A 27,689-nucleotide genomic window follows, 5' to 3' on the forward strand; every position below is an offset into this window, starting at 1 on the left:
CACCCCCACATACCCACAACTTCCTCTTTTCAGAACAAAAGCCTTTTCCAATTATTTAAGCAATTTCACATAATTATATTCCCTCTCCTTATGTAATAATAGAAATAATGAAATAATTTGTTCCAAAATATACTGCCAATAGGGAAAGTAGAATTGTTACCCAGGAACTATGTCCTTACCAACTTTGTATTTAATCTTAAAAGACTCATGTAAGAAAAGCTTTTGGGAAATATGGACTCCCATACCAAGTTCTGGTTGCACTACCTGTGATGAAAACAATTTGATTTCAGGGGAGTACTTATGCAAGGATTCCAGAATCAAAACTTGTTACTTTCAGGTATTCCCAGTTACTATCTTATGGCACCACCAGTTGGGATTACTTCACGAATCTGAAAGCAGTAATGATAGACAATCAAGACAGTTCAGGTTACTACAGTTTAGCTATTAGATTCCTTGAAAATTCTCTATGACCTTTAGAAAAACAACTTTCCAATAAATGCAAGAAGCAGGTTCCAGTATCTGATCAAGAATTGTCTCATCTCTTAACCATGGTTCATGGGCTAATGAGACTACTTTGAAAAACCTGTCTTTAAGGGTCTCCCCTTTGTCCCCTCCAGAATTCTGCAGGCTGTAGGGTTCATTACATGTTTCTCAGAATACTGACTATCACCTGCCATCATCTGTCTCCTTACTGACTGAGTGCAGGAACTCCTCACATAAATTTAAAGGGCAAGCAGCACAGGACATTTTAAAGAAGGCCAGGGAGGTGACAAAGCTTGCCAACTCTACAAGGAGCAACCATTACACTTTAAGGGAAGTATTTCATCTACTAAGGAAGCCTGGAAGATGTACTTCCTGAGGAAAGGTGGGTCAGTATCGATAGAAGTGCTAATATAAACTGTTTAAGGCTACTGTTATAATTTTAAAATAAAGAGATGTATGGCAAATATTTCAGCCTATCCCCTCTCCCAAAGCCAGTATTTTAATGTTCTTAAAGCTTTGTGTTGACACAGTGCCAACCAAAGGTAAACGCTACAAAACACAAGCACAGACCCAGAATGTTAATTTGCACAACAAAAATGTAATGGGGAAGAAGTACTATGATGCCATGCAAAACATTGTCAGGCCTCATTTAAATATATATATATACACATAAATAAAAAAAAGTGGGGGGAGGAAGAATATAATTTTAGACTGAGTGAATCCTTCTTACCCTAGAAAAAGGAATGGACTCAGACACAGTCACTGGAAGAAAAACAGTGCAACATGAAAAAAATGCTTTAGCTTAACTCCATGGCATTCTGTAAGTGAAGACTGAATGAAGAACTGCAAACACCTGAGCACTGAAAATTATTGTCTATTGTTACAATTCGTAAGAAAATAGCACCTGGAGCTAGAAGCAACGTTTTTGGCATGTTATGAACTATTAACTTGGTTTAAAACATCTAACCAGCCCTGTAGAACAGGAGTAGAGTACTTGAGATGAGGGAGTTGTGTGACAAGGTACTACAAAAACTCATCTGTGATTATCACAAGGTAGTGGAACAGCACTTGATAATCAAGCTTCACAAGAGGGTCAGACTAAGACCAGAGCTCTTTTTGCCAGAAGCACCCTTATTTGCAAAGCACCACTGTTCTCCCATTTCTAAATTTAAAACCAAACAAAACCCAAAAAAACCCCAGACATTTCTTTTTATTGATTACATCTTTCTATTTGAAGAATAAGTTTTCAAACAGCAGAGTGGAGTTTAAGCAATGCTCATTTTAAAACTAGTCCAAGTTTCAGTAAATTCAGCAAAAAGATTTTCCTCTCACATTAATGAAGCTGTAGTAGGTCTCACTGAGTCACGTTTACAGAGAGTGTATCACGGTAAATGCAATCAAGTTGGAAACTATGGCATTGCTCATGCAAGTAGTAAGTTTTTATCAGTAATGCTTACAGGAAGGAAGATATTCAGGATACAGCCCTATTGATAGTTTTTGTGGCACAAAAATCACTTTGGCAAAAAAAGAACAAAGATGCATACAGAGGAGTCAAAAAAAGAGGAAAATATCCTCTGCTATATAACAGGGTACTGTGTCTGGATACTTCCTTATCACACAAACCCCCCAAAAATGAAGGAAAATTTCACTCAGCAGTTTCATCCATCCTGCATGAAAATAAGTGTTATTCATTTCATAACAATTTGTGATGGTCCTGAAACAATAAAGAAACTATGCAAATTCCATCAATACAATAAAGACTTGATTATGCAACTGCCTTGCGTATCTCACTGCAGCAATAAGCAGGCAAATAGAGACTGAATGGAATACAATTTAGCAATCTTATACTGCAAATGAATATTCACTTCTGTTACTGGTTCAGAGAGTTAAAATAAATAATCTTGGTAAATCAGTATCATCAGGGGACCTTATTTAACAAATTTTCACAAGCTGCATTAGAATGATCCAGAGACTAGTTTCATCATGTTTATGCTCCACTTCCAGATTTTCAAGACAAAACTGCTGTGCTCTCAGAAGACAGAATACATCGTACAAAACACGTTCATTGAATAATCTTTCCTAAGTACTTTCTAAGTAGGAATACTTAAGGATATTAGAATTTACAAGTATATTTTAACCTCATTAGAGACACTGGAAGTTAAGTACAGGCATAGATGTATGGTGTTGTTTTTTTCCTGAATCAGGATACTCCACTGGATTTTAGACTAAGAATAAAACATAAGAACACTGCGAATTGTATTTCCAGCAGCTTTCGAAGTGCACATACAAGACATCATATACAATAGTGGCAATATAATATGTTAATAAACTCAGTTACTTCTTTTTTTCCTGCAGTGCCAAGAAAAGATACTAACAATGCTGTTTATGGGAGTGATAGGAGGAAAAGATACCTTCCATTTATCTAGATGAAATCTAAATTTAAGAGGTTTCTTTCCCCTAGTTCCTTTTTTTCAGAGCCATAGATCTTCCCACAGCACTGTGGGCAAGAATTCACATTTAAAATTTGATTCATTAATGCTGCTTGAAGCATCATTAACTCATCCTTCATGTCCTATGAGCTGCATCAGAAGGGGTCACAGCACACTAGTGCTGGCCAGCAGCCAGTGACAGTATGGCAAGTAGCCAGCCATTCTGCTATGGACTGGAGGGGGTTCCTGAGAGAATCTTAGTTTGCTTCCATATTTCCAACTCTATTCCACAGCCCAAGATCTCCTGCAGAGTTTGCATGTACAGCTTCCAGATACAAAAGGCTGTGCTCTTGCTGTATTTTTATGTTGTTGACTAGCAGTTATTTATTCACTGAATATTTTCATAAATTAACCAAACCAGCAGTAAGATTTTTATACATTTTAATGCAACTTAAGCGTGTGGACTTCTTTTGGCCAAAACATACCCACACGACTCTGCAAAATTTGTAATTTAAGGTAATTCCTTTCCTAGCAAGCAGAGAAAAACAACTAGAGGAATTAATGATACTATCTTGTCCAAGTTCCCTTTTTAGCAGGAAAATAATCTTCTTTGTTACAGTTTCCTGTACTCTAACATTCTTACCAATGAATCACCGGATTTGGTCCCAAAGCATTCTGTAACAAGGTTTAGAAAACCGGTACATAGATTATGAAATAAAACCAAGTTACACAAAGCTTCCATGAAAATATATTCATGAGAGTTTCTATGTAAGAGGAATAAGCAGTACAGGCTATGGAGAAAAAATAAAACAGAACAAAAACCCATGTACAACAGAAGTAGGTAATACCACCAATACATCATTATCTCATGCATATTTATAAAGATCCATATGTAAAAGCTCCCACCCACAAATGCACAACACAAAAATGCATAGTTCTTTGGAAAATGGACTTTGCATAATCTGATAGAAAAACTTTACTGTGGCATACTTGAAAATAGATTGAAAATTATTGCCCCACTTTGAACATTTTGTGAAATGTACTGTAATACCAGTACAAAGATGACGGCATCAATCAGGAATCTTCAGAGATGTTTCATTTGATTTTACAGAGAGAAGAGAAAGCAAAGTGACTGTACCAAGCAATTCCAGATACTTACAGCACATTAATCAATTTGAAATGAACTCCTTTTGTCTGCAGCTGTAATGGTTTAGAAGTAATTTCCTAAACAAACAGATAATATTTTCTTTTCTATTGCAACTGATCAAACTCTAAGACCTATGTAAGAATTAATTAAAAAAACCAAAACAAACCACCACCAACCACAAAATAGTCTTTTTATTTATTTATTAAAGAGCATGCTTACAAATGTGAAATCATGGTTACAGAAGTTCAAATAAAGCCTAGTTTTAAAATTCTATCTGACCTTGCATTTGACAGAATTGTACATGGGTCAAGATTATGGAAGGGCTTCCACTACATGAAGCTAGCTAAGTATTGTTCAGACTGTTCTTCACTATTAAATACTAGCTGAAGTTTGTATTTACTTCATGTGCAATCTCTTTAACCTTGCTATTCACACAGCAGACATCTTCTTCATGAGACTACAAAAGCTATGGACTATGAATTCTGGTAAGATAAGCTGTTTATTCGCTGCTTGTCAGAGTACTCTAAAAAGTCGCACAAAAGAAAACAATTAGTGAATGGAGGCAAATACTGAATGCTGATCCTCAAGTTCTTACAGGGACTTCAACAGGACTTCTTTCCAAGTAAAACCAGCAGAATTTGAACCATTAGAAGAAAGTCATTATACAGAATTCAGTGCACTTGAATGCCAAAACTGCAGTTACAATTTATTCTAACTGGCTCCATTTTTGAAATCTCAACAGTTAAAAAGATTGAATGAGCATAGTAATTCAGCTACCTCATTTATCCCTGCATCTACCCATTCAGTCATCAATGACACAATGCAGCAGGAGTGAAGAAGCTTGCATTCCCCATCCTGTATCGGAGAAGAGTGGCCAAGAGTGCCAACTCAACACTTGAAATTAACAGAAGCCTCTGCCAAGTGCTTTCCACTGTCTCTGGAAATAGTTTTGGAAAGCAGGCTCTATTCATCTTTCTGCTTTACTGAGTTGATTAAGGAAGTTTGTTTAGCTCACAAAAGTGACACCAAATCAACACAAGAAGAAGTATTGAGGTCTCAGACCTCCTGTTAAGAGCAGAAAGGTATGAAAAATACAGAGCAGATGGTACTTTGGGCACATATGTCTTCACAATAATGGTTAAAAAAGAAAACCTAGACAAGGTGGACTACCCTGCAGAGATGGAAAGATTGTTCCTTCATTTACAGAGTTATTAATGTGCTCAGGACAAAGTTTCTAATTGATCTCAAGTTTGGCATTTTGGAATGTAAATAAATTGCATTTAGACAACTATTAGGAGAAAAGTCTTGTCTTTTTAATCTCTGTTCTCAAGGTAAACCAGAAAACCACCACTCCCATTATTTCAATTGTCATTTACAAAAGTACTGGAAAGTACAAATCTGATTCTGTTTTTGCTCATGCAATGCTAATGAGCTGATCCTGAATTTTCTAAAGTTAATGAGTATTCAGGCTATCTTCTAGGGGAACACTGACTTTATGTGGGATAGTAATTCACTAATGCTAAGCATCAAAAGATGCACTGTGATGAAAGTTCTTTTTTATAGGATTCTGTGCTTTGGCTTACAATATTCTACAGCCTTTAGACATCTGGGAATTTCAGAACAAGCAGAAAAGTTATCTGTTAATCTACCTTAAAAGACAACTTACTTGATAAAATAACCAAATAACTGGCCAATCACACAAGAATACCATGACAGCACCACCTTTTTAAATCACACCTATATAGGGACAGTCCTCAAGAACCATTAGAATTACTATACATATGCTGTTCAGATAATCTGTGTATAGTCAGTTCAATAAACTCAATCAACTCTATTCGTACAGAGGATTCTGCATTGGCAAGACTACAGTCACCATTTGTGTGCTGCAGTTCAGTCTCCTTTGCCTGCATGCAGTTGGTCAAAGGCTTCTGAAAAATCAGAGATTCCCTACTGCACTTTCTGAATTAGAAGAAACAGAAATTACAGAAGTATGCAATCTCTACTCCATCCCCTTTAATACTTAACTAGCTATCCAATCAAAGAATGAAACCAAGCAAAATGATACGACTGATTGAACTGATCCACTTGAGTTGTTATTTATCATACTGCTCTTCTCCAAGTGACCACAGAGACAAAAGTAATGAAGAGAGCCATGCTTTGGTTTCTTAGAATCGAAGTTTAACAGATGTACTGGCGATTTTCCTAGTTCAGTCTCTCAGCCTTCCCAAACTTATTTTCAGCAAACTAATTCCCATTCATTTTTGCAAAGTCTTCTTTCTTTTTAATTTTCTGATAGAAAACAATGAAGCATTACAGGAGTGAGGATGAACAATAAAGTAGTAAATATCAAGTATTTATTTACACTGCTTGTGGGTAACAGCAAGGTTCTGACAAACACACTTTGAAAACCAGAAAAGTGTATGCATTAAGTATCCTCTCCCTCAATACAGACTTTGAGACACTGTTTCCTGAAACTGCTGTTTGGCTCAGGCTTGAAACAAATACATTTCATCAAAAAACATGGCATGTTGGATGACATGAGGAGTACAATGTTTTAGATACTTTCTAAGATCAAAATCGGCAGCAACACACAACAAAGCAACTCTAAAGAAGAGCAGAATCACACCAGTGCAAGTCATTGTAAGGCCCACTCTTGATGTGAAGCAGGAAAGAGTCCAAAGATTCTATACATCTATTTGCAATTAATTCAAAGGAAGTTTCTGTTGTTTAAAGATAAAGCAATCTCAAAACCACAGAGTGTTCAATACCATAGCACACACCTGAAAGGTTGGAAATAGAAATAATCAAAAATCATCTTGCATGGCTGAGGACTTCATGGAATAACTGCCCAGGTTGTCGTGTGACAGGAATGCAGGTTAATTTAGTGCACTTCAGGAGAAAGGCTGAGATGCTTACAACTATGAGATGCTTTTGTTATCTCTGAGAATGGAGATCTGCAGAGCTGGCATGCCAAATGACTGAAGGGGGGAGTCTTGAGAAGATAAGATGGCCCTGTTTCGACTAAAACGAATGAGGCAAGGTTAAAATAACAAAAATAAGCAGCTTCTAAACAGATTTTGAAGGCTGTGGTGACTGAGTGAAGACCTTTAGCCTGTTAACTGTAAAAATAATATTGAAGTGTTCACCCATAAGTATGATAATGAGCCAAATGAAGTACATGCTAAATGCATGACTATGTTATTCAACTCTCCATTCGAATCATAGCAAACATCACAGAGAAGGCAGGGATGGCCAGGGTTACAATATAAAAAAAAACACATGGGGAACACCTCTCTGGGCAGGGAAAGCCTGAGGATTTGGCAGGCACAAGATGGCTGTGCTCCTTTTCCTCCACCACAGACAGGGACACCAATTCTTGGTAAGAATTGCACCTTCACTATATAGCTTAACTTGTTACATCCCTGTTACATATTAGCTCTACCACAAAGACTTCCATCTCCAGCTGTGTCAGATATTATGCAGGAATTATAAACTTGAGCTTAATTTCTTGTAGTTAGTGCATTTATCACTGGCAATTCTGAATCTGTTGTATCTGTCACTCTAACTAATCAGTCTTTTTAAATTTTCTAAACTGCATCAGTGAAAGTCCTCATCAGGGCACTAAATGAGGTGAAACGCCCATTTTGCCAACAATTTCCCTAAGAGTCCTGGGATTCTGAGACAGGCCCATAGTGTGACAGACCTCACCAAAAGCAAAATGCTAAATTGTCCCTGGCCACATCTAAGATAACTTGCCATGCAACAAATATAACCAAAACCACGTAACATTTTTCTCTATCTAGAAATGTGTGCCAGCCTGAGGAAACTGCATTGCTCAGCTGACCCATAAGCCTACAAATTCCATCCAGAGAATACAGATCTGGGTTTGTGCATACAAAGATAAAAACTTGGCAGCTGACTCTTGATAACAGATTAAAGGTGGGTATTTCTTAAAATGTGATGTAGACAAAATGCAGTAATCTGTGGCTAACAAAGAGTATGAAAATATCTTCTTTCAAAATATAGACCAATTGTCAAAGTAATCCTGGCAAGAACTTAACCCCTCTCAAAATTATAGGCGTTAATTTGTTTCCAACTAGAGGTTAGAGAAGTCCTTCTAAATTACTCTCACTTCCCAGTGAAAACTTTGCTCAGAAATACTAAAACCATGCAATTGTGTGTGTCAAATAGCTTTTCAACAGAGAAGACATTAGCAATACTTACCAAATTCACAGAAGGTTAATGTAAATGACAAACTGGATGAAAGACTATTTCAGACTCAACTCTTTGGGAGTTCCAAAGTGTACCACAAAATGCAATTATTCAAGTAGCACTTTTTCTCTTCTCACTGTTACAAATTCTTTAGTAACTACCCCCAGCCTTAAGCCTTCAAAGTCTCCAGTTAAAAAACAAAGTCACTGATACCTCTTAGCTTCCCCAGTCCAAAAGAAGAAGGTATAAAGGCCAAGGCTTTTTCTTCAGTTTTCTGTCAGTACTGGTGTAGATGCCACTACCAGCGAAGGAACTCAAACCACAGCAACACAGATAAGGACTACCTGCAGGAACTACATTCTTCATCAAGAATAGCACAAATTCATCAGGCATTAGAAAGACAGAGATGGGGTACACCTAACTGGCTGTATTGCCTGAGAAAGCCCCAGCTATATAAGAACCACAGAAGATGAAAAGCACCGTTCCAGTTCACAGCAACATTATTTCTTCATGCACTATTATCAGTATTTGCTGCCATGTATCTCAAACACTGCAACTTCAGGCAAAAAAAGCATAACAGCTGAGGTTAAAATGAATGCTGTGAGTAAACTTTAGTTAGCATGTAGGAAAGTCATGCAATTGTGATATTGAATAGGTTCAGTTGCCGGGGAAGGGAAGAAAGTAATAGTGATATGCAATTTCAAGTGACCAAGCTAAATGGGGAGAGGAAGTCTGCAAAAGCACACTACAAGGCTTATGTTTCATTATTCAAGCGAATATTACTAACAACAGTAGCCTTGAAATAAAATGCAACTCTTCTAGTGTTGCAGAGCCATTTCATAATACAGGAATTTACTCAAATGTGGAGTACTAAGAATTAATCTACCTGGAAATTAAATATGTATAATGTATGTAGCAGATTAATCAAAACTCAAAAATCCTTGACAAAAATAAAGGAGAAGGAGTCAGAAACTCCTGTGCAAGAACAACCAACCCCCTTCCCCCTTTTTTTAAATCTAATACTTCAAATTTTGTCTTAAACTACTTTGATTCTTTTCTTTTTCTTGCTTTTCCTTTATAATTTTCTTCCCCCACAGGACTTCAGCTGCTGGCTGTACAGTTTTGGGCTACAGTATAAAAAAGAGAACAACAGCATGTGACCATTCTGACAATGATTCATTATTGCATTCTTAAGCACCTGAGCTACCTTTAAAACAGGCAGTGCAAGGGACCACAGCATTGGCAGAGGGAAATATGCATGTTTCCTCAAGAACTCCCTTTTTTGTCAGATTATGTCTTTTAAGGGGTGCAAAGGAAGAAAGAGTGAGACAGGTCTGGATCAAACCTTGCTTTGAACTTTTTCCTTTTGAATTTCCCCGTTTTCACAACACAGGGGGTTTTGCTTTAACTGATATAGGAATTCCAATTGCGTACTAAGTATATTGGCATTAACAAATCATTCCATTAGTTCATTATTATTATGAAAAGTACAGGCTTGATGCCACTCAAGGTTTAAATAAAACAATCTGCAGCAGAAATTTACCATGTTAAAATGGGAGATGCATCTCAGTGTGTTGTACTCAGTACATGATTCATTGTGTATTTTAACTCTTTGCCAAACAATCAGAGACTTTATCGCTTTGTATTAAGTTGCAATCCAGCTTCTCCATTTCTCCTACCAGCCCTAAAGAGAACTCAAGCCAAAGGTATTAAGGTACTATGACAAAGTTCTCAAAAGCAGCTTAGAAACCTGGATATATAAGGCTTGCTTCTATTGAAGTAAACAGTGAAAAACTTAAAAACTAACTGGAAGGAAAATCAAGGTTTGTACCCTGCCACACGTGGAGTTCCCTTGGCAGAGGACTTCCCATGGCATAGAATAATTCAGTCTTAAATTCTTAGAAGGAATAATCATTACAAAAAGAAAATAATCACTGAAGAAAAATTATCAGTTTTAGCGGCTTGCCACTAGATGGAGCAATTTAATATTAAAATTTTCATTTATAAATAAAATCCTCTAGAAGTTTTAGATCTTTCACTAATACACCTTTCCCATTGCCAATCTCCACCCCCCACACCCCTTTTTATACCTAAAAAGACTGTGTCCTTACAGATCACACAACTAAGAAAAAAGTTGCATACAAATAAACACAAATGTTTCTGTATTTTACTTGTATTGCAGCAAAGACAGGAAACAGTGTGAGGTAAGCTGCAGTTCTAAAGAACTTCAGTTAAACTATTAATTTCATTTATCCACCACCTATACCACAGAAATATTAAGCATAAAGTTTATCAAAGTATTATCCTCTCTATTCACCACCAGCAACAGAACTTTTTGCCAGCAAAGATTATTCAAAACTAGAAGTCTTAAGCCTAGCCTGAACCTTAGCCTACCTATGACATATTTAGAATTCTTCTGTATTTTAATATCAAAACTAAGAATTAAGAAGATTTTGTACTGGCACATGAGGAAAAGAGACTCAGCCTCATTAGTCTGAGTCCCAATTTATACCAGTTGTACCTAAGATCCCTACAGTGCCTTCTGTCAGTGCAACACAAAATGCTGAACCTAAATTTCAAATATTCATTTCAAGCAACAATTTACAGTTGTTGCTATACAAAATACTTCCCAGTAGCATCAGCCATACCTTGCAAAGGTGACTTGTTTAAAAAATGAAACACAAAATGTCATTGCTGAATGCAGCTCTGAGGCACCAAAGGAAGTAAATCCTCAATGATTACATGGGTCTTAAAATCCTTCTTAAATACTGGATTTGCTGGGAAAAGAAGCAGCAATAAACAGAGAGGAGAGCCCACAAATGGCAACCCCCAGCTGACCTCAGCTTCACCTTTTTCTTTTAAATGCCTTCTGTTGTATTATACCTATGAAAGACACATTTTTGAAGCATGATTTGGTAAGCTGAATGTTATGAAAACAAGTTATACTGTCTGCTGTGTCATAATACAACTTGTGCTTTTCTAATGGTAAATCAACTTCTACCTCTGTAGCAGATGTAAATGACAACTGAATTTACTTTGGTGTTTAGATCTGTGGTGAAGGTACATGCTTTTAGTCTAGATGTGGTGCTTTCTTATAATTGTCACTATTATCTATCATGATTAATAAAAACTCAAACATTATGCTGCTTATGGAACTCTTAAGGTCATATTACACTTCTGTCCTATAGAATTTGGCCATGATTCCAAAGATACTGATATCATAGCATTGATATATCCCCATCATTTCCATCATTATTATGATCACATTCAGCACATTACTGCACCACTTCCAGTAAAGGGGGGTAGTGTGTGGTGGGTGTAGTGAACAGACAGAAGAAAGCAAAGAACAAGCCAAGAGGAAAAGAATGGGAGCATGCTGAATAAGGCATTCCATCAGTTAGTGACATTTCTAGCACTTGTGTAAAAGCTGCCTTTATTAAAACTAATGTGTCAGCATTGCAGCAAGCAAAGAGATAAATGAATGTAAAGAGGATCCAGGTTAACACCTTTCAAATATCAACCCAGTACACTTCAGCCCTCTCTGCCACTAACTCCACCTCAGTGTTTGCCTCTGGCTGAGTACTCCTTGATAACGTAAATAGGAAAAACAGGTCAAGACTCCAAAACTTTTTTCCACATGTTCTTCAGTAGCTTCTAGCCTAATTTTTCTAACAAATAAAAAATAAGTTCACTAACTGCAAATTATCTGCTGGGCAGCAAACCAACCGGAAGGTATTTCGTATTTCTATTAGCATATTTCATTACACAATGGAAATAATGGTTCAAAGCCAAGGTCATACTGACAGTGTGAGATTTCAGTGATACTACTTATCCCAAACTGATTCAGTTTAGCCCTTTAAATGTCCAGCACTTGCTTTACAACATATAAACACCTAAACCATTATATTGTTTACAAGAAAATGCATTGCACTTAAATCACTGGTATCTCTGTCTCTAAGCAAATTAAGAGGAGCACTAGAATTTAACTGTTGTTGCTCTTGCAAGTACCTAATAATTTCGCTTTTCAGTCACAAGAGCCTCTCCACAATTAACTTTTCAACTAATTTCTAGTAATCTCATCTTTCTACATTGTGTGCATTATCAGGCAACATGAGAATGCCAGCAGATTTATTCACACAAAAGAAAATGCCTTTGAACATCCCAAAGAAGTGTGGAAGTTTCAGTCACAGATAATTTAGAATGTATCCCAAACTGAATGCGTGTGATTAACTTCCCTGTCCACCACTATTATGACCAACAGGAGGAAGGGTGGAGAATAGAAGGAAAATAGAAAGGAAAAATAGAAAGGGGGGGGAGGAAAAAAAAAGAGATACTTTTCTTACTTCCTCACTTAAGCTTCAGCAACAGTTTATTTAAGTGGAATACACTGTAATGAACCACCTCTGAACCACAGAATTCAAAAGCAGCAGAATATGAATCAAAGCACTGTGAAGCTGCACTGAAAGTATACAAGAGCAAATTTGTTTGCCACAGCATGAGAACAAATGAATCAGGGGTGGGAGATGACAGGGAGTGAAGAGAAGGAAGAGAGAAGGGGAAGTAGTAACATGGTATCAGCACTAAGATTTTCAGAATGTGCCTTTCTCTTGATATTATTTGACACAATTGTCATTTTTCACTGAAAGTTGTTAAGCTTTCCTCTCTCCTGTCAGTTCCAGTAGAGTAAGGAGAATGCAATTAGAGCTAGCTATAAACCTGCTTGGTAACTCTCTTGTTTTAAGTGTTCACTAGATGAGGATAGATCTACCCTTTTAATTCAAAGACATTGCATACTAAGTATGAGTTAATAACTACTTAGGACTTTAGTCCCTGACAGTCATATATGCAGCCTGCTGTCTCTGAGAGGAGATAAAGACATGGAAAGAAAAAACAGCTATCAAGTTAATCATGACCGAAAATCATTACCATCTAAGACTGAGTGTCTGATGAAGTCTCTTTCAGAATCATTTGGCACATTTGTATATAACATTCACAAACATACTTTAGCTCAAGAAAACTTTGATCACCAGACATGGCACTGCAGCTGTATGCTTTCAGGCAAAGGATTTAGTTCCTGTTTATCTGAATCTTTTCTCTAAATTTCAAAAGAGCAAATAAAAATTGGTTGAGGACAACAAAAAGTTCATGGGTCACACACATTAATTTCCACAGCAGAGGATGAGACCATGATGCAGAGGAGAACAGACACAACCTTCTGCACACCCAGCTGAAAGCTGCTAGCAAACCTGCAGTCAAGAATTACTGGCAGCTACAGATTTTCCAAAGGCAGGTCAAAGCCCACCTTAGCAGTGTGCATCAGAGACATCCCTGCAGCTGCATTTCAAGCACAGATCCACTTGGCAAAGACTTATCTGGTGATGCTCATTTCTGATTCATTCTTTGCAATACCTTTCCCTTTCCTCCAAAAGCAGACTGGGACTTCAGCTATGTTTTGACTCTCAAACTCTTTGGTTGGTTGGTTTATACTTGCAAAACCTCTTGTAGAAATTTGATTGTCCTAGAATCATGGAAAGTTGCACATCCTGAAGATGCATGTGAAAACCTTCTCGTTACCTCCATAGTCCAATTTTTTTAATGTCTATTCACAGCAACTTTAAGTTTCAGCCACCTACATTTCTGTAGAACCTCAGTCTTCTTCATTACAAGATAACATACTTCGAATGCATCTTGCTTTGTTTCTGTAATGAACTGACATACTTTAGAACAGCATCATTTAAATGAATGAGCTTGCAAGTGACAGAAATAAAGCAATGAGACCAGACCTAGCCAAAGGTATAGTTACCTTGCTTGTAAGGATCTTTTCTCTACATTGTTAGAAAATAAGACATTGACTTTACCAGTGCTGCACCAGGCCCTGTTTACTTCAGTGGATTCAATGAAAGCACAAGAATCTATCTGTGCAGAGCTCATCACAGAAAAACTGAATATGTTAAGCTTGATCCTATAATCAAGTTTAATTAGAATCACTGGGATTTTGCATAGGTGTAAAGATCCAGCGTGTTGATCCACTTGTAGAATCATAGCCTTAATGTAAAGGCATGAAGCATTTTGTTATTACTTCAAATAATCCAAGCTGATCTCCTTTAAAGAAATGAGGTCTGATCTTACAGCTGGTTCTGCACAGTTAAGGCACTATCTCTCCACAGGATTCCACTGGCATCCACTGACATAAGGCAGATTTTCTCTTGTAAGAGAAAGAGAGAAAAGAACAGGAGGCAGTAACAGGAATGAACCTCCTTCCCCTGCAGCACTCTTTTCTCACTGACTGCAAGTCTTCCCAGGGTCCAGAATTAATAAAACAGATAGTGAGATAAGGTTTGTTGTACTCCACTTCTCACAGCATCTTCCTACTTGGCTAGGAGATAACATGCCTACACTTAGCCCTGGGTAATACTATGTAAACACAGAAGACAAATTTTAACTAGAAAGTGTGCAGCAATTGCTAGCAGTGTTATGATTACATCATGGTAATCCACTCAAAACTTGTAAGATTAGCTGTGTAATTAAAGGAGTAATGAAGGAACAGTTTGAGAATATGCAAAATTTGCAAGCACCACAAGAGCCAAATAAACTTACACAGTCATTTTAGTTTTGCTTAAAATGTATCATCTTGTACTCTTCACTGTCACTGGTATGTCAGAGCATTAGAGAGCTCTCAAGCTCTTTCTCAGGAGCCTTTTCTTACTTGGAATTCCCTTTAAGAAATCTGAAGCAAAGGGCAGGTAATTAACTTCTAAGAAATATTAAGGAAGAAATAAGTTTTCAGAAAAAAAAAAAAAACAACCCAACATTCTTAAACTAAACACATTATCCACACTTCAGCATTTTCTTTAATAAACACTTGCAGGTTTCTTGCTTAAGATTATTACAGCAATTTTTATTGCAAAGTCAAACACGATCTAGACACATTTCTTTCTAAATGTATTGCAAGACTTTTTATTGGAAGCTGTTTAAAGAACAGTTTTCTCCTTTTTCCACAATATGAGAAGAAAAACAGGAAGATGAAGAGTTCTATTCATCATTAATATGCCATTTTTTCAACATCTACAAGCTGAAGTAAACAAAGATAGCAAAGATACACATGTTCTTCCTTCACATTTCTCCTGTGTCTCATAGCTCCAGGATTTTGTAACGTTTTCAGGGGATCCAACCTGGAAGGACAACTATGGGAATACAAGAACAACACTGCTATGTCTAAAACTCAGAGAGCAAATGGTTACATTAGTAAAAATCTGGTGTGTTATTTTCTGGATATTTTTAAACTAAAGTTAGGGCTACATTTTGTGTTATTTTCTGGTTATTTTTAAACTAAAGTTAGGGCTACATTTCTTTTACATACTTGTCTTTATTCCTAAGCAAAAGAACTGGCAGAAAATGTTACCCTAAAGTAGACAAACTCTGAATTTTAGCATTCCCACTTTACAAGAGAAAGATCTCCTCTAAAAGACACAAATATTTTTTGCAAAATCAAATAAACTGTACCTTACTACATCAAAAACATCACTAATTCCTAGAGTTTGTTCACCATTTTAGGTGATGGGCTGGCCTAGTACTGCTCTGCCCCTCACACACCTACTAACACAGGGCATGCAGAATGGTGCCTCATTTCTTCTTTCAAAAGAGTTTCATTTACCAAGCATTTCTCCACACTGTTGTCCCTTCAGAATACATCACTAATTCAAACAAGTAAGATTAACCAGAAGCTTAGGTAAAAACTTACTTTTTCCTGGTAAGAGTCTTGATGGAAGCAAGTATAATAATGTAGTGAGCAACACTTATATGGTGTCCTCAATCCTCATTTCTATATGCATCACTAAGTGAAGGCAAGCTCTTTCTTAGATTATATATATATGACTAAGTAGACCTATTCTAAAAAAATACCCTAAATGTTGTTTACAGCATCCTGGCTATTTTTCTGAAGACTTCTGTACCATGATCAAAGGTTCACATGGTGTGCTTTGCACCACCTGGAACACTGGAAGTCACAGCTATTTACTTTTCCAAGTCTTTGGGATAAAGACTATACTAACACAGCCTGAAGAAATAATTAAAGTAATTAGCCAATGGTATTGACATCCCTTTCAATTCAGTCACTTTTCTATCATATTAATTCAGTGTAGGGACGGAACCAGCAGAATAAGGGGCTGAAGAAACAGCACTCAGATATTTTAAGGCACAGACTGAACTCAGGATTCCATATAATGCTAAATTTTGGACTTACATACTTAACTGCCTTCTATTTTAAGACTCACTCAGAATGTTCTCTCTTGCTTAGCAATTCACTGTCAGAGTATTTAAACACAGAGCTACGGTTGTCTAGCACTGCCTTATGTTTTCCAGACTCTGGAGGAAGAATGGTTAAGATCTAGCTAAGCTATTGCTTTTTTTTCAAACCAGCTCAAATTTTGATTACTGTGCCACTACACTTCTACCAAGGTATCTAAGACTTTGTCCTTTCAAGTTGTGCAAATAACATTGGGATTACAGGAAAGGCCTTGTCTTAACAGAGATAATATGTTCTAGGCTACACTCAATAGGCTGGTTAGATTAACCATGAACTAAGTTGGCTGCCTGTTTTAGACAATCTCAATACTTCATTAACTCTGTTGACATCCACTCATACATGTACAAATTTTCTTAGGGGCAAAGTCTGTGTTTCCCTCTGACTATATCTTGTAAAATATATGTGCTAGTACGTTAACGACGACTCCTTGGCCTGGTGGGAGCAGGCTAGCAGATGAGCCACAGTAACGGACCACATAAATGCCAACAAGTATAAAGTCACAGTAACCCAGTCATTTCTGATTACTTCTACATATCATTAAATATCTGGTCTCAAAATCAATTCAAATTAATTTTAAGTAGTTTGGCATCATTCTATCATGCTCAAAATGAGAAATTACTGTATAAATGTCTTTGCCCCACTGCCTTCTTCCACAGTGTGCCCAAAGTTGCACCACGTTTCACAATTCATACCTTCCGACATGTGACTGCTAAACTAAGACTACTTCATATAACAGCAAAGTTAGCACACATTTTACTGGATAATGTGAAACTTTGGCCATGGGGAAAAAACAAGCCAGGAAGTCTGGTGAAGAAAAAACAATTCCCACGTACAGACCTCTTCATAATTGAGTCATATGAATTATTTCTGAAATTCTCCTTCATAATTAAGGTGTGAGCTATGTACTTTGGGGCTCCTGATCACATGAGGATGTTTACCTCATGTCCAGACCTACAGAGGTGATCTACATGACCTCCCAAATTGGCATTCTTAAGGTAGCTTAAAATTGCACAGTATTTAAAAAAAATTAAAAACTAAAAATTTAAAAAATAAGCTGCAATAAGCCAAACTGTATTTGCATTTGAGGAATTTACATAAAGCAGGTGTATGCTTCACAGATTTTATCAAAGTATTAAGCCAGATCCTGATACAATTTGACAAAACTTACAGTTTAGCCACAGATGTTGCATATTCCTTTGTGATACCTAAGATACGTTTTCCTCACCGGTTGCTATCACGCATCAATGCAGCACAGAACAGCTATTAAAATTTTGCATTAAAATTCTGTTAACCCCAGATTTATGAACTTCCAATATTCACTGTAAAAGAGTGACTATTAAACAAGGCCCCATCCCTGGAGATACTCAAGGTGAGGCTCAACAAGGCTCTGGGCAACCTGAGCTAGTGGAGGATGTCCCTGCTCACTGCAGGGGAATGAACAAGATGACCTCTGGAGGTCCCTTCCAACTTACACCGCTCTACGATTTTATAAAGTTGTCCTCCTCTATACTTTCCTCTTTTTCTCACAGCCTGTAATTGTCTAGGAACACAGAACAGAAATTAAGCCATCGGCTTCAAGTGGACCAAGTCTGTATGTAGATTTTTGTATGTGCAAAATGATTAACTGTATCAACATGGTTTCTTAGGCATAAGTCAGTGAAAAAGTTCAATTTCTGTGAAGATGTGCTTTGCTACTGTTAAACTATCTTAACACTGTGTGCATATGTTCATAAACTTCTTTTGTGCTCAAAGATAGTATATCAGATGGGTTTGTTTGGTGCTCAACTTAAATAGTTAAAATGTTTCAAATTTGCTAGAACAGTAGTAGTAATTTAACATTTACTTCTCCCATTCACTTTTCCTTCAAAAAAGAAAAAAGAAAAAGAAAAAGAAAAAGAAAAAGAAAAAGAAAAAGAAAAAGAAAAAGAAAAAGAAAAAGAAAAAGAAAAAGAAAAAGAAAAAGAAAAAGAAAAAGGAACCATCCAAAATTTAACTTGCAGTTCCTAGGGCAAGCAGACTACTACTGGCCTGTGGCTATACATAGACACACTAGCATGAAAAGGACAAATGCTGATACTGGCATCAAGGTGAATCTATCAATAATGCTTCAGTTTATCAGTTTGACATAAACTACACAGAAATCCAGTTTTAATTGCTCCACACAGCGTTTTGCATGAATCTAATGTAACATCCAATATTAACATGGAATGAGAATGTTCATGTGTATAGACTAGCCAGCAGAAAGGACATGTTTATGAACAGCTGGAAAAAAACCCAACCAACAGACAGGAAACTGAGAATAAACGCTTGTGTCACATGCTGCCTAGAGGGAAGAGAAACCATTTCCTCCCAGACACTCAAACTGACTTTGAAGCTATCAGAAGCTTGTCACCCTGCAGACTACCTGAAGAGCGCCACCAACCCCCGCCCCCAAAACTCACCAAGCACCCCAAGCACATATGTTTAGCCCTTTAATAAAAACGGCATTAACAGCCCTCACTCACCACAACCTCCTGGGCCACCGCTCCAGGTCCCCAGGGCGGCAGGTGGCTGCCCTCTCTCCGGGCGCTTGAGACAAGCACGACCTCTCCTTCCTGAGCTAGCTGCTTTTGCTAACAACCGACCAGAAGGCTTTGCCCATCTCCTCGGCCTGGCAGAACCGAGACCCTACAACCCTCAACACCAGAGATGTGCCACACGCCCTCGCCCCCCGCACCCACAGGAGAAAACAACAGGACTCCTAGCGCTGAGACTTTACAAGGGGGGACACGCGGCCCGGGGAGCGCGGTAATGCGGCGAGGAGCCCGACGGCCTGAGGAGAGCGAGACGCGCGCGCCCTCGCACCCAGCTCTCGCTCCGCGCCTCGCGTCGCTCTGCCCGCGGGAGGGCGGAGGAGGGCTGCCGGCAGCCCGCAGGGAGCCGGCTCTTCCTCCACACACACAGAGTCACGTGCTCCGGGAGCCGCAAAGCAGCGACGCTTTTGCGACAGAGTGACAGCCAAATGGTGCGACATCCGCGGCGGCCGCTGGAGCAGCAGCCGCGGCGGCCGAACGCTGCCAGGGCCGAGCGCCGCGCCTGGGCGGGGAAGCGCACCGCGGTCCGGCGGGGACCGCACCGCACCGCGCCCCAGTGCCCGGCGCGACCCCCATGAGAGGAGGGGGGACGGCCGCATCCCTCCCCCGCGTTCCTCTGCCTGCTTGAGTACGGAGCGCTCCCCCCGCCCCCGATGCGCCCTTAGTCCCGGCCCCGGACCCGCCTCCCTCGCTCCCCTCCCCGCCGGCGGCGGCGGCAGCAGCGTCCAGGTGCGGACTTCAAACCCCAGCGCAATGGCGTCCAATGCGGCCGAGAGGGAGATCCTCTTCACCGAGCTCCAGGTAAGCGGCGGCGGCGTCCCACCAGGCACCGCCCCAGCCTCGCTTGGCTCCCCTCCCTCGCGAGGAGGATGGAGCTGCTGCCGCCGCGCCCCGCCGCCCCCTGCCCGCCGCTGGGCGCGGGGCGCCCACCGCACGCCGTGGCCGGGCCGGGAAAGCGGCGGAAGCTCCGTGCCGACCCCAGGCCTCTTCCCGCTGCTCTCCCTTGAGAGCGGAGGCGCCGCCGCCCGGTCACGGCCCCACCCCGCTGCCGGCCGCGACCCGCTTTTGTCTGCGCTCGGCTCCCTCCTTTCCTTCGCCGAGCGGCCGCGTCCCTCCGGCAGGGCCTGCCCCGGGCCGCGCCCCCCGCCTTGGCCGCGGCCCCGTCGGCTTGGGAGCACCCGCCGCCAGCGCGGAGGTTTGCCCGCTCCCGCCGGAGCGGTGGCTGATAGTTCTCGCTCCCGCCCCGGGCACGGCGCTCGTCATGGCCCCGGCCGGAGGGGCTCACAGTAGCCACACTACCGTCTGCCTTAGGGTCAAGCTGAGAGCTTTTCCTCTGTATACTGCACCGCGCAGGAGTCGGAGCAGCTTCCTTTAGGTAGGCCTTGAACTTGGAGCCTGTGAAGAAGAGAAAATTATTATTTGTTACGTTGTTTGAAAACGTTATTTGTCGCACGGTAATAATTCTTGTCACTACAAAAAAACCAATAACCAAACAAGCCCCCAACACTGTAAGAGGTCCTGAAGACTCAAGTGCTGGCTTTCCATCCTGTAGTTGGACTAGGTTCTGTTGCCTGTGCAACTGTTAGTTTTCTGCTTGTCAGTTCTAGGGCTGGATTCAATTCGGGAAGTTCACTTGTGGGCTCTTATCTTTAAATGTCAGCTCAACCTGCTAGCTCTTCTGCTTCCTTGTGCAAAAAAAAGCTTGCTTGCTTTTCCTTTTTATTTATTTTTTATTATTGCCTGTTGGTTTGACTTTTTTATATACACCACTAAATCTATCCAAGTTGTTACGATTAGCCAGACAATGAATGTGTTTTGAAATTTATTAGTTGGACAATTAGCTGGAGTAAGAAGTCCATAAATGGAAAGCACTGAATATAATGCTCAAGTAGAAATTGGAAAGGCATGCTTTAAAAAGGAGGAATTTTATTTCCTAAATTCTGTTAAATTCTCCTATAGTTTTATATGTTTGTGATGTGCTCACTTAAACAAAGGAAAAGAAGGCACAACAGAGATGTAGCAGTCTACTTAATATTGTAGCACATGAGATGGCTGAAGGCTAAGAACCCATCTAAAATGCTGAACTTTAATCAGTAGCTCCTAAGTGTCTAAGAAGAATCGTTATGTTAATACAAACTTGATATGATGATATGTAAGCTGGTAAACCTGTTTGAAGTGGTGAACTGTGTGAATAAGTAACTATGGTAGTGTTACAGGTAAGGTGAATGGAAGCAGAGTCTTTGCACTGAGAGTGGGGTTCAGATTAATTTCAGAATAAATGGGGGGGGGGATTCTTTGGAGGGGACCTTTTTTGTTGTTGAGGGTGAGAAGGGTTGGGCTTTTACAGTTTTTTTTCCTTGAAAAATGAGAATGACAGTGATACTAATGAAAAAACAAAACAACCAAAACCAGGATGGATTAGCTCCTTTGGTTGCACTGTCTCTTCTATCATACGCGGTAACTTCTGTATTGGTAAATACATTTTATTGGGCAAGACAGAAAGGTTATGATGTTAACATGGAAATCCCGGTAGGTTTTAAGCATTGTAAACTGCAAACTTTTAGGTATTTTTAAGAGGAACTTACACGTCAGGAAGAACCACTGTAAAGGTGTTTTATTTGCAGTGACATGTACTAGCAGTGGAATGTAAAGGAATCAGTATAATTTTCCTTGTGAATTCTTCAAAACAAATTAGTCTCATATGCCTGTGCATAAAAGCTGCTTTAGTGACATGTTCCCAAAGTAAAGGGAACTACAGTGAAGTGTGAGATACGCTATTTCTCTCATGTTTCTTTAGGAGGAAACTTCCTCTATCTAATGAACTCTTAACTTAAAAAGTGCTTATATGTAAAATGGGCTTTTACTTGCATATTGCAATCTTGCACAGAAAGGATGAGGAAGTTGTAGAATGCATGGCTACAGCAGATGTTGAAAGCATCAACATACTTGGGTGGATCTAGAAAGGCAATATGTGGTTTAGATGTTTTTCTAAAGCTCTTGAAAACCTACAGAAAACATGCTTATTAATGCCAGGTTTGTTTCTGATACGCAATCTGAAGTATCAGTCACTGATCAATGCAACAAATTGCTTATTGGTATTTTATGTTCTGCATTCACAGTTATGATACCTCTGTGTACTCCAGTTTGATACAAGTAGTTAACTGTTTCATTTGGATGGAGTTAATACAAGTGGATCACTAGTCATTAATCAATGGAGCTCTTCTGAAATAAAGATTGGCAAACTTTCACAACTGCTGACTAACAGGATCTGAAGTGGGTTCTGAGAAAATACAAAAAACAAATGAGCAAAACAGTTAACCGCTAAGAAGAAAGCAATAAAAGATAGATGTGGTGTGTGTACTTGTTTCAAAGTGTGCTGGGTTTAATTTAACAAGCCTTGAATAGGCCTTAGATCTTACTTCTTACAGTGACAGTTTCATATTTTTTAAAAGTGACTCCATATCTGATAGAGCAGCTTCTTAAAAACCTCTGCTAGCAAATACACACTAGACGTTTTTGGCCTCTGTTCTCTACAAAATGTTTTCTCCATTTTTCTGTATCATAGTTCAAACATTTTACAGACAGTTAAGATCCTATTGCTTCTAAGCAAGTTTGTTAAAGGTGAATAATGCAACACTTCTGAGAAGTCAGCAAATGCGTTGTACAAAATAAACTTGGAAGTAAACAGATCCTCTTTTTAGTTTGTTCTGCTTAGTAGCTTCACCAGCAAAATTGCCTGATTATTGAAGATTGAGAAATTGCATAAATCCAGTGTACCTTTTTACCTCCTTTTATCTCCAGTACAGCTTCTTTTGTAGGAGGGGGAAGAAGCTTGGGTTAGAACCAGTATTGCTGATGCTGCTGTTTCTTCCAAAATGCTGCTGTCCTTTCTGCTTGCATCCTTTTAGAACTTTACCAGCAGGTAAATTAGCCTCTCCACTGCTTGCTTTCAGGTGAATTGCACAGCCTTTAACACTTTGATTCCTGGTGGAAGTGGCAACTTATGCTGCCAGTTGTTAAATGAGGCATCTATGAAATAAAATCTTCTAATTTTTAAATGAAAAAAGGTCTTTTTTTATTTTTTAAAATTAGAGAAATTTTAAAATTTATTCTAGAAAAAAAAAAATAAATCTGATTTTGTGAGGTACTCTGTATTTCCAAAGGTGTGTGCTTCCTTGGCAGTGGTGATGGATGTTAGCATAGCAAATTATTATGGCTGGGGTTACAGAAATTATTACTTTGAGCATTTAAACAAAGCTATTGTATAGGCAGAGGGATGGCATGTTTATACTTCTAGTTGTTGCTTACCACACTTCTCTAGATAGTAGTGTAGGTGAGTTAAACTTTATACTTTTCTTGTTAATGTTGCAGGATTTATTTTAAGAAAAAATTTGGTTTACTCAAAATTGTGCTTCCAAAGCAATACTTGTTTAGAGAAAAACAACCAAACAAAAAAACAAACCAGTATATTATTTGGCTTTCCATTTGCTTAAATGAAATTGTTTGGTTAAGAATAGAGAACTTGGGCAGTGCCCTATAGTAACAGACTTTCATTTGCTTCAAATCGAAGCAAACTTGGAATGAGTGTTTCAAACTATAAATGACACAACATTGGCAAAAATGTGTTTATTTCTGTAGTATTCAGAATAAAGGAATTTAATCTTTTTTTCAGTGGTTTTGTTCTAATGGAAGCTCTAGTCATCCAATTTCCTAAGATGCTATACTTGGGGATCTTGGAGTATAAATTTCACCCCAGAATTTATTTTTCTTTTATTTGTGTGTTGTTTTGGGGTTTTTTAATAGTGATGAACAGTACCACAACTTAAATAAATGCAAGTTGTGCTTACACAATGACCCATCCAGCATAGATTTTTGTTTGGTTTGCTTTTCTGTTTCATATCAGGGGCAAGAATATTCATTAAATCAATGTGGCTTTGAAATGTTCAGTGTTTTCTTAGTCTGCATTATATAAATTGGACAGTCAAGTCTTGGATTACACCACTTTGTTTTGTATATGAATTGTATACTAAATTAGGCACTTGTACCTCACTGTGTTGGATCAAACTACTAGATGGGACTCTGAAGACTTGTATATTATTCCTGGCTGCTGTGTTCTCAGCTAGGTGACATTAAGCAGATGACTTTGCTTACTCATGTCTCAGTTTCCTCATCTTTAGAATAGAGGTAATGATGCCTGCTTTTTTAGAGATAAAAAGTACTGGGTGTTTATTATTAGCTGTGGTCAAGTGCCTAAGGACACCTTAAAAAGGTACAAGTAACCTAATTAATCTGTTTTGAACAGACACTGTAATTAGGCTGAACACTCAGCAGCAGGGCTACCTTCAAATGCTGTTCATATAGGACAGATTAGCCTCAAATAATTTTGAATTACTCTTGTTTTTTCAGAGCAAGCAAATGTCACATTCAAATGAGAATATCCTGAACTGCAATTTAGACATGAAAATGTGCGTGCAGCTGTTTGTAGGGGCTTTATGGATCCCTACAAACACTTCCAGGGCTGGTGGATTTAGGGAAGCGTCTCAGATTTTTGCATTTGTGGATATATATTACTCTTTAAAAGTTACTGTGTTCAAAACTTATGCAAGTAAAATATACAGTGGAACATAAACAGTACTTAAAATACCTTTAGGTAGTTGGACTGATTTAGGGTTTGTTTGGGTTTGGTTTGGTTTGGTTTTTTTCCGCCCACCTTCTGCATTCTGTCAGTCTGCTATTAAGTAGGAACTTGTATATGATATAGACTTGTATATATTTGACTGAATTTTTCTTTATCAGAGCAGATGTCTTTCGAAGATCCAGATCTGTTATTTTAACTCCAAATAAATGGTTAGTGATGACTAGTAGAAAAGTGTATTCTGTCACAGTATGTGTAATAGCTCTGCTGCAACAGTTTTATACATTGTGAGTTGCACTTCATCACAATGTAACCTAAAATCTGTAGTACAATAAGTAGAGAAACATGTCCTTTGCACTGGGAAGCACTGGTTTAAGAGCTTAATGAGGGGATTAAGAATCTCTTCGTCAGTGTCTCAGTGCTTTGCTGAATTAGAGACTAAGACATTGCATGGCCTCTGCTTAGAGTAACAAAAGCCTTATGGTGTGTTAAATGCAGTGCTGAGGTCTGTCGCCTTTTTGGTTTTGCTTTTTCTAGAAAGCATTTGCACAACTGGTACAAATTGGTTGGTGGCAGGCTTTTGTTTTATTTTCTCTATGAGGATCCAGTAAATGAATGGGTTCGGGAATGGACTGAACATTTCTTGTGGGATATTGGCCTGTATTGTGGACAAAGGCAATTGTATGGTACTTTGAAGTGTTAATTATTAATGCTGGGTCTGCATTTCCTAGCACAAGGAAAAGAGTTTCTTTGTTATTGTTTGGACTGGGGACATGCAGGGTGTTTTGATTTTAAAGAATTGGGATTTATGTTGTAGGATCTCATCCATAACGTCTGTTACTTAGAGGTACTTTTCAAAAGTCCTACATTGAAACAGAAACTAGTAGTGCTGTTAGTTGCCAAAATGCTTTGAGCCTGTCCTTGAAGCAACATTATATCTGATTCATTTGTTTATTTGAACGGCAGCAGTGTAATTATGTCATATTAACACAAGTCCATGCCATTTTTGTTACTGCCATTTTACAGTTACTTTCTGTTTGACAGCTCACTACTTGTATTGCATCTAGGCGTGCATCCTGTGGAGCAAAGCTCTGCTTTGTAGGTTTTCTCTGGGTGCTTTGTGAGGTACTTTCCCAAACCTTCAGGAATTCTGTGACTGTGTTAAACTAATGCAGTTCTGTGGCATCCATCAGCTTTGCCAGTGCAACTTCTGGCAGCTGGTATGGAGGGTATAGATGAGCTCTGTGATGAGTACACACCAATGTGAACAGGATAGTAGTGTGCAGTTGCACCTTATGTTAACCTAGATGGAACAGTTCTGCTGGGAAATCTGCTCCTGTTGTATAGTGGGTTGGAGAAGAGGGTGAATGCAACCTGTGCAGGATAATGCATTTAACTTCACAAACAAGGTGAGTTTAGAGAATTCACGTGATCAGTTATGATGGCTTAGTTGTGGGACTGATCTGATTGTTTTTTAAGAGTATGCCACACCTTCTATTTTTCTTGATGTCAGGTATAGCTGCATCTTCCTATACTGTATATCAGCATTATGTCCACTTCCTCTGTAGTTCCTGCTTGCTGCTACAGTGGTGTACAGAGCACTTCTGGAGTTGATGCACTATGATGGCAAAACTGTGGTCTCATCAGTGTTGTTTGTTGTTTCTGCTGAGTAACCAGGGAAGAGCCATGACATTAGTATAAGTGTGTTTTGCTAGGACAACTCCTGAATGGTGTTTTATTATAGATCTATAGATAGCTATCAGGTACACAAATAAGAAGTGTTTGACTGGGAGGAGCTGGACTGGGCTATGAAAGGTTAGTATATGCAGGAGGAGCTGGACTGGGCTATGAAAGGTTAGTATATGCAGATTTTTTCACGTTCTCTTACTTTTGTGCCATAAAGAATTGGTCAGTATGTGGCAGAACCCAGGAAGGATTTGCTCTGGCCCTTTACACAAATAAGGAAAACTGGGCTCTGTTAGTAAAAAGCTTCATGTAGGTGTGATGAAGTTAATACCTTTTTCTGCTTCTAATTTTCATTGAATATGTATTGGGTTTAAAATGACAGAGAATTTCTGACTTGTTCCCTAAATGACTACAGATCAGAGGGCTTGAATCAAAAGCCTACAATACATTTCATGTCTGTGGTGTTATGTATGGTAGTCTGGTGCTGAAGCAAACTTTTTTTTTTCCCTTGAGGTTTTTCAAACGTTCGCCATCCTGTAACACAGTAGCAAGGGTCACAGATTTTAAGTTTCCATTAAACACAAGAACATGTTAACCTGAAAACGAAAGTACCGGAACTGCTGTTTCTATTGCAAAGAACCATGGGGACAGCTTTCCACTAACTTTTCACAATTCTTACTGGGGTGTCCACAAGATACAAGTGGCAGATCTATAGCCAGGAGAAGGCATGAGTAAGTCTGCAGCACCAAGGTGCTAATAGATAGCATCAAAGTTCTTAAACAAATCCCAGCTATAGCCTGAGACTCTTACTATAATGGAAACACTGGCAAGCAGGATGAGGTCAGGAAGGAGAACTTCTCTTGTGGATTGCTACAACAGTAGTAGTGTTCTGAATTAGTGCTGGACCTTCAACCTAGAAAGCGAAACTCAATCCTTGGTGTGTAAGGCCTCACATACCCTTTTTGCTACCTGATAAGAGTTAATACACAAAGCACTTAACAGATTTGTACGTGACAGTGTTCTTCAGGAAATTTAGCAATAAAATACATGTATGTGAACTTCATAAATACATCTGTAACATTCTTCTATGTACTCAATGTTTGCTAGACTGTTGAAATAATTGGGTTGTTAAAAGGAATAATAGCTAGTGGTAGGTGTAATTGTTATTTACCTGATTTAGAAATAGTACTTGCAAATAATTGTGGTACATAGCTGTTCT

The 27,689-nt window shown here is 38.8% G+C and overlaps 1 protein-coding gene and 1 long non-coding RNA gene across 2 annotated transcripts in view; one reads left to right on the forward strand and one right to left on the reverse strand.

The window, feature by feature from the left end:
• Nucleotides 1-19,303, reverse strand: part of LOC137442444 (uncharacterized) — a 170,409-nt gene extending 151,106 nt beyond the window's left edge. The window contains exon 1 of the long non-coding RNA XR_010987685.1: nt 19,081-19,303. This is a non-coding gene — a long non-coding RNA (uncharacterized lncRNA). The remainder of the gene's footprint in view (nt 1-19,080) is intronic.
• Nucleotides 19,304-19,615: 312 nt separating this feature from the next.
• PKN2 (protein kinase N2) overlaps nt 19,616-27,689 on the forward strand; it is a 54,256-nt gene continuing 46,182 nt past the window's right edge. The window contains exon 1 of the mRNA XM_068141204.1: nt 19,616-19,950. Coding sequence (XP_067997305.1) covers nt 19,903-19,950 — 48 coding nt within the window. The 5' untranslated portion in view covers nt 19,616-19,902. The remainder of the gene's footprint in view (nt 19,951-27,689) is intronic.

This window comes from Melanerpes formicivorus, unplaced genomic scaffold, assembly GCF_026170545.1.
Source record: "Melanerpes formicivorus ecotype bairdi unplaced genomic scaffold, bMelFor1.0.p_v2 SCAF_7, whole genome shotgun sequence".
NCBI classification, from domain to species: Eukaryota; Metazoa; Chordata; class Aves; order Piciformes; family Picidae; genus Melanerpes; species Melanerpes formicivorus.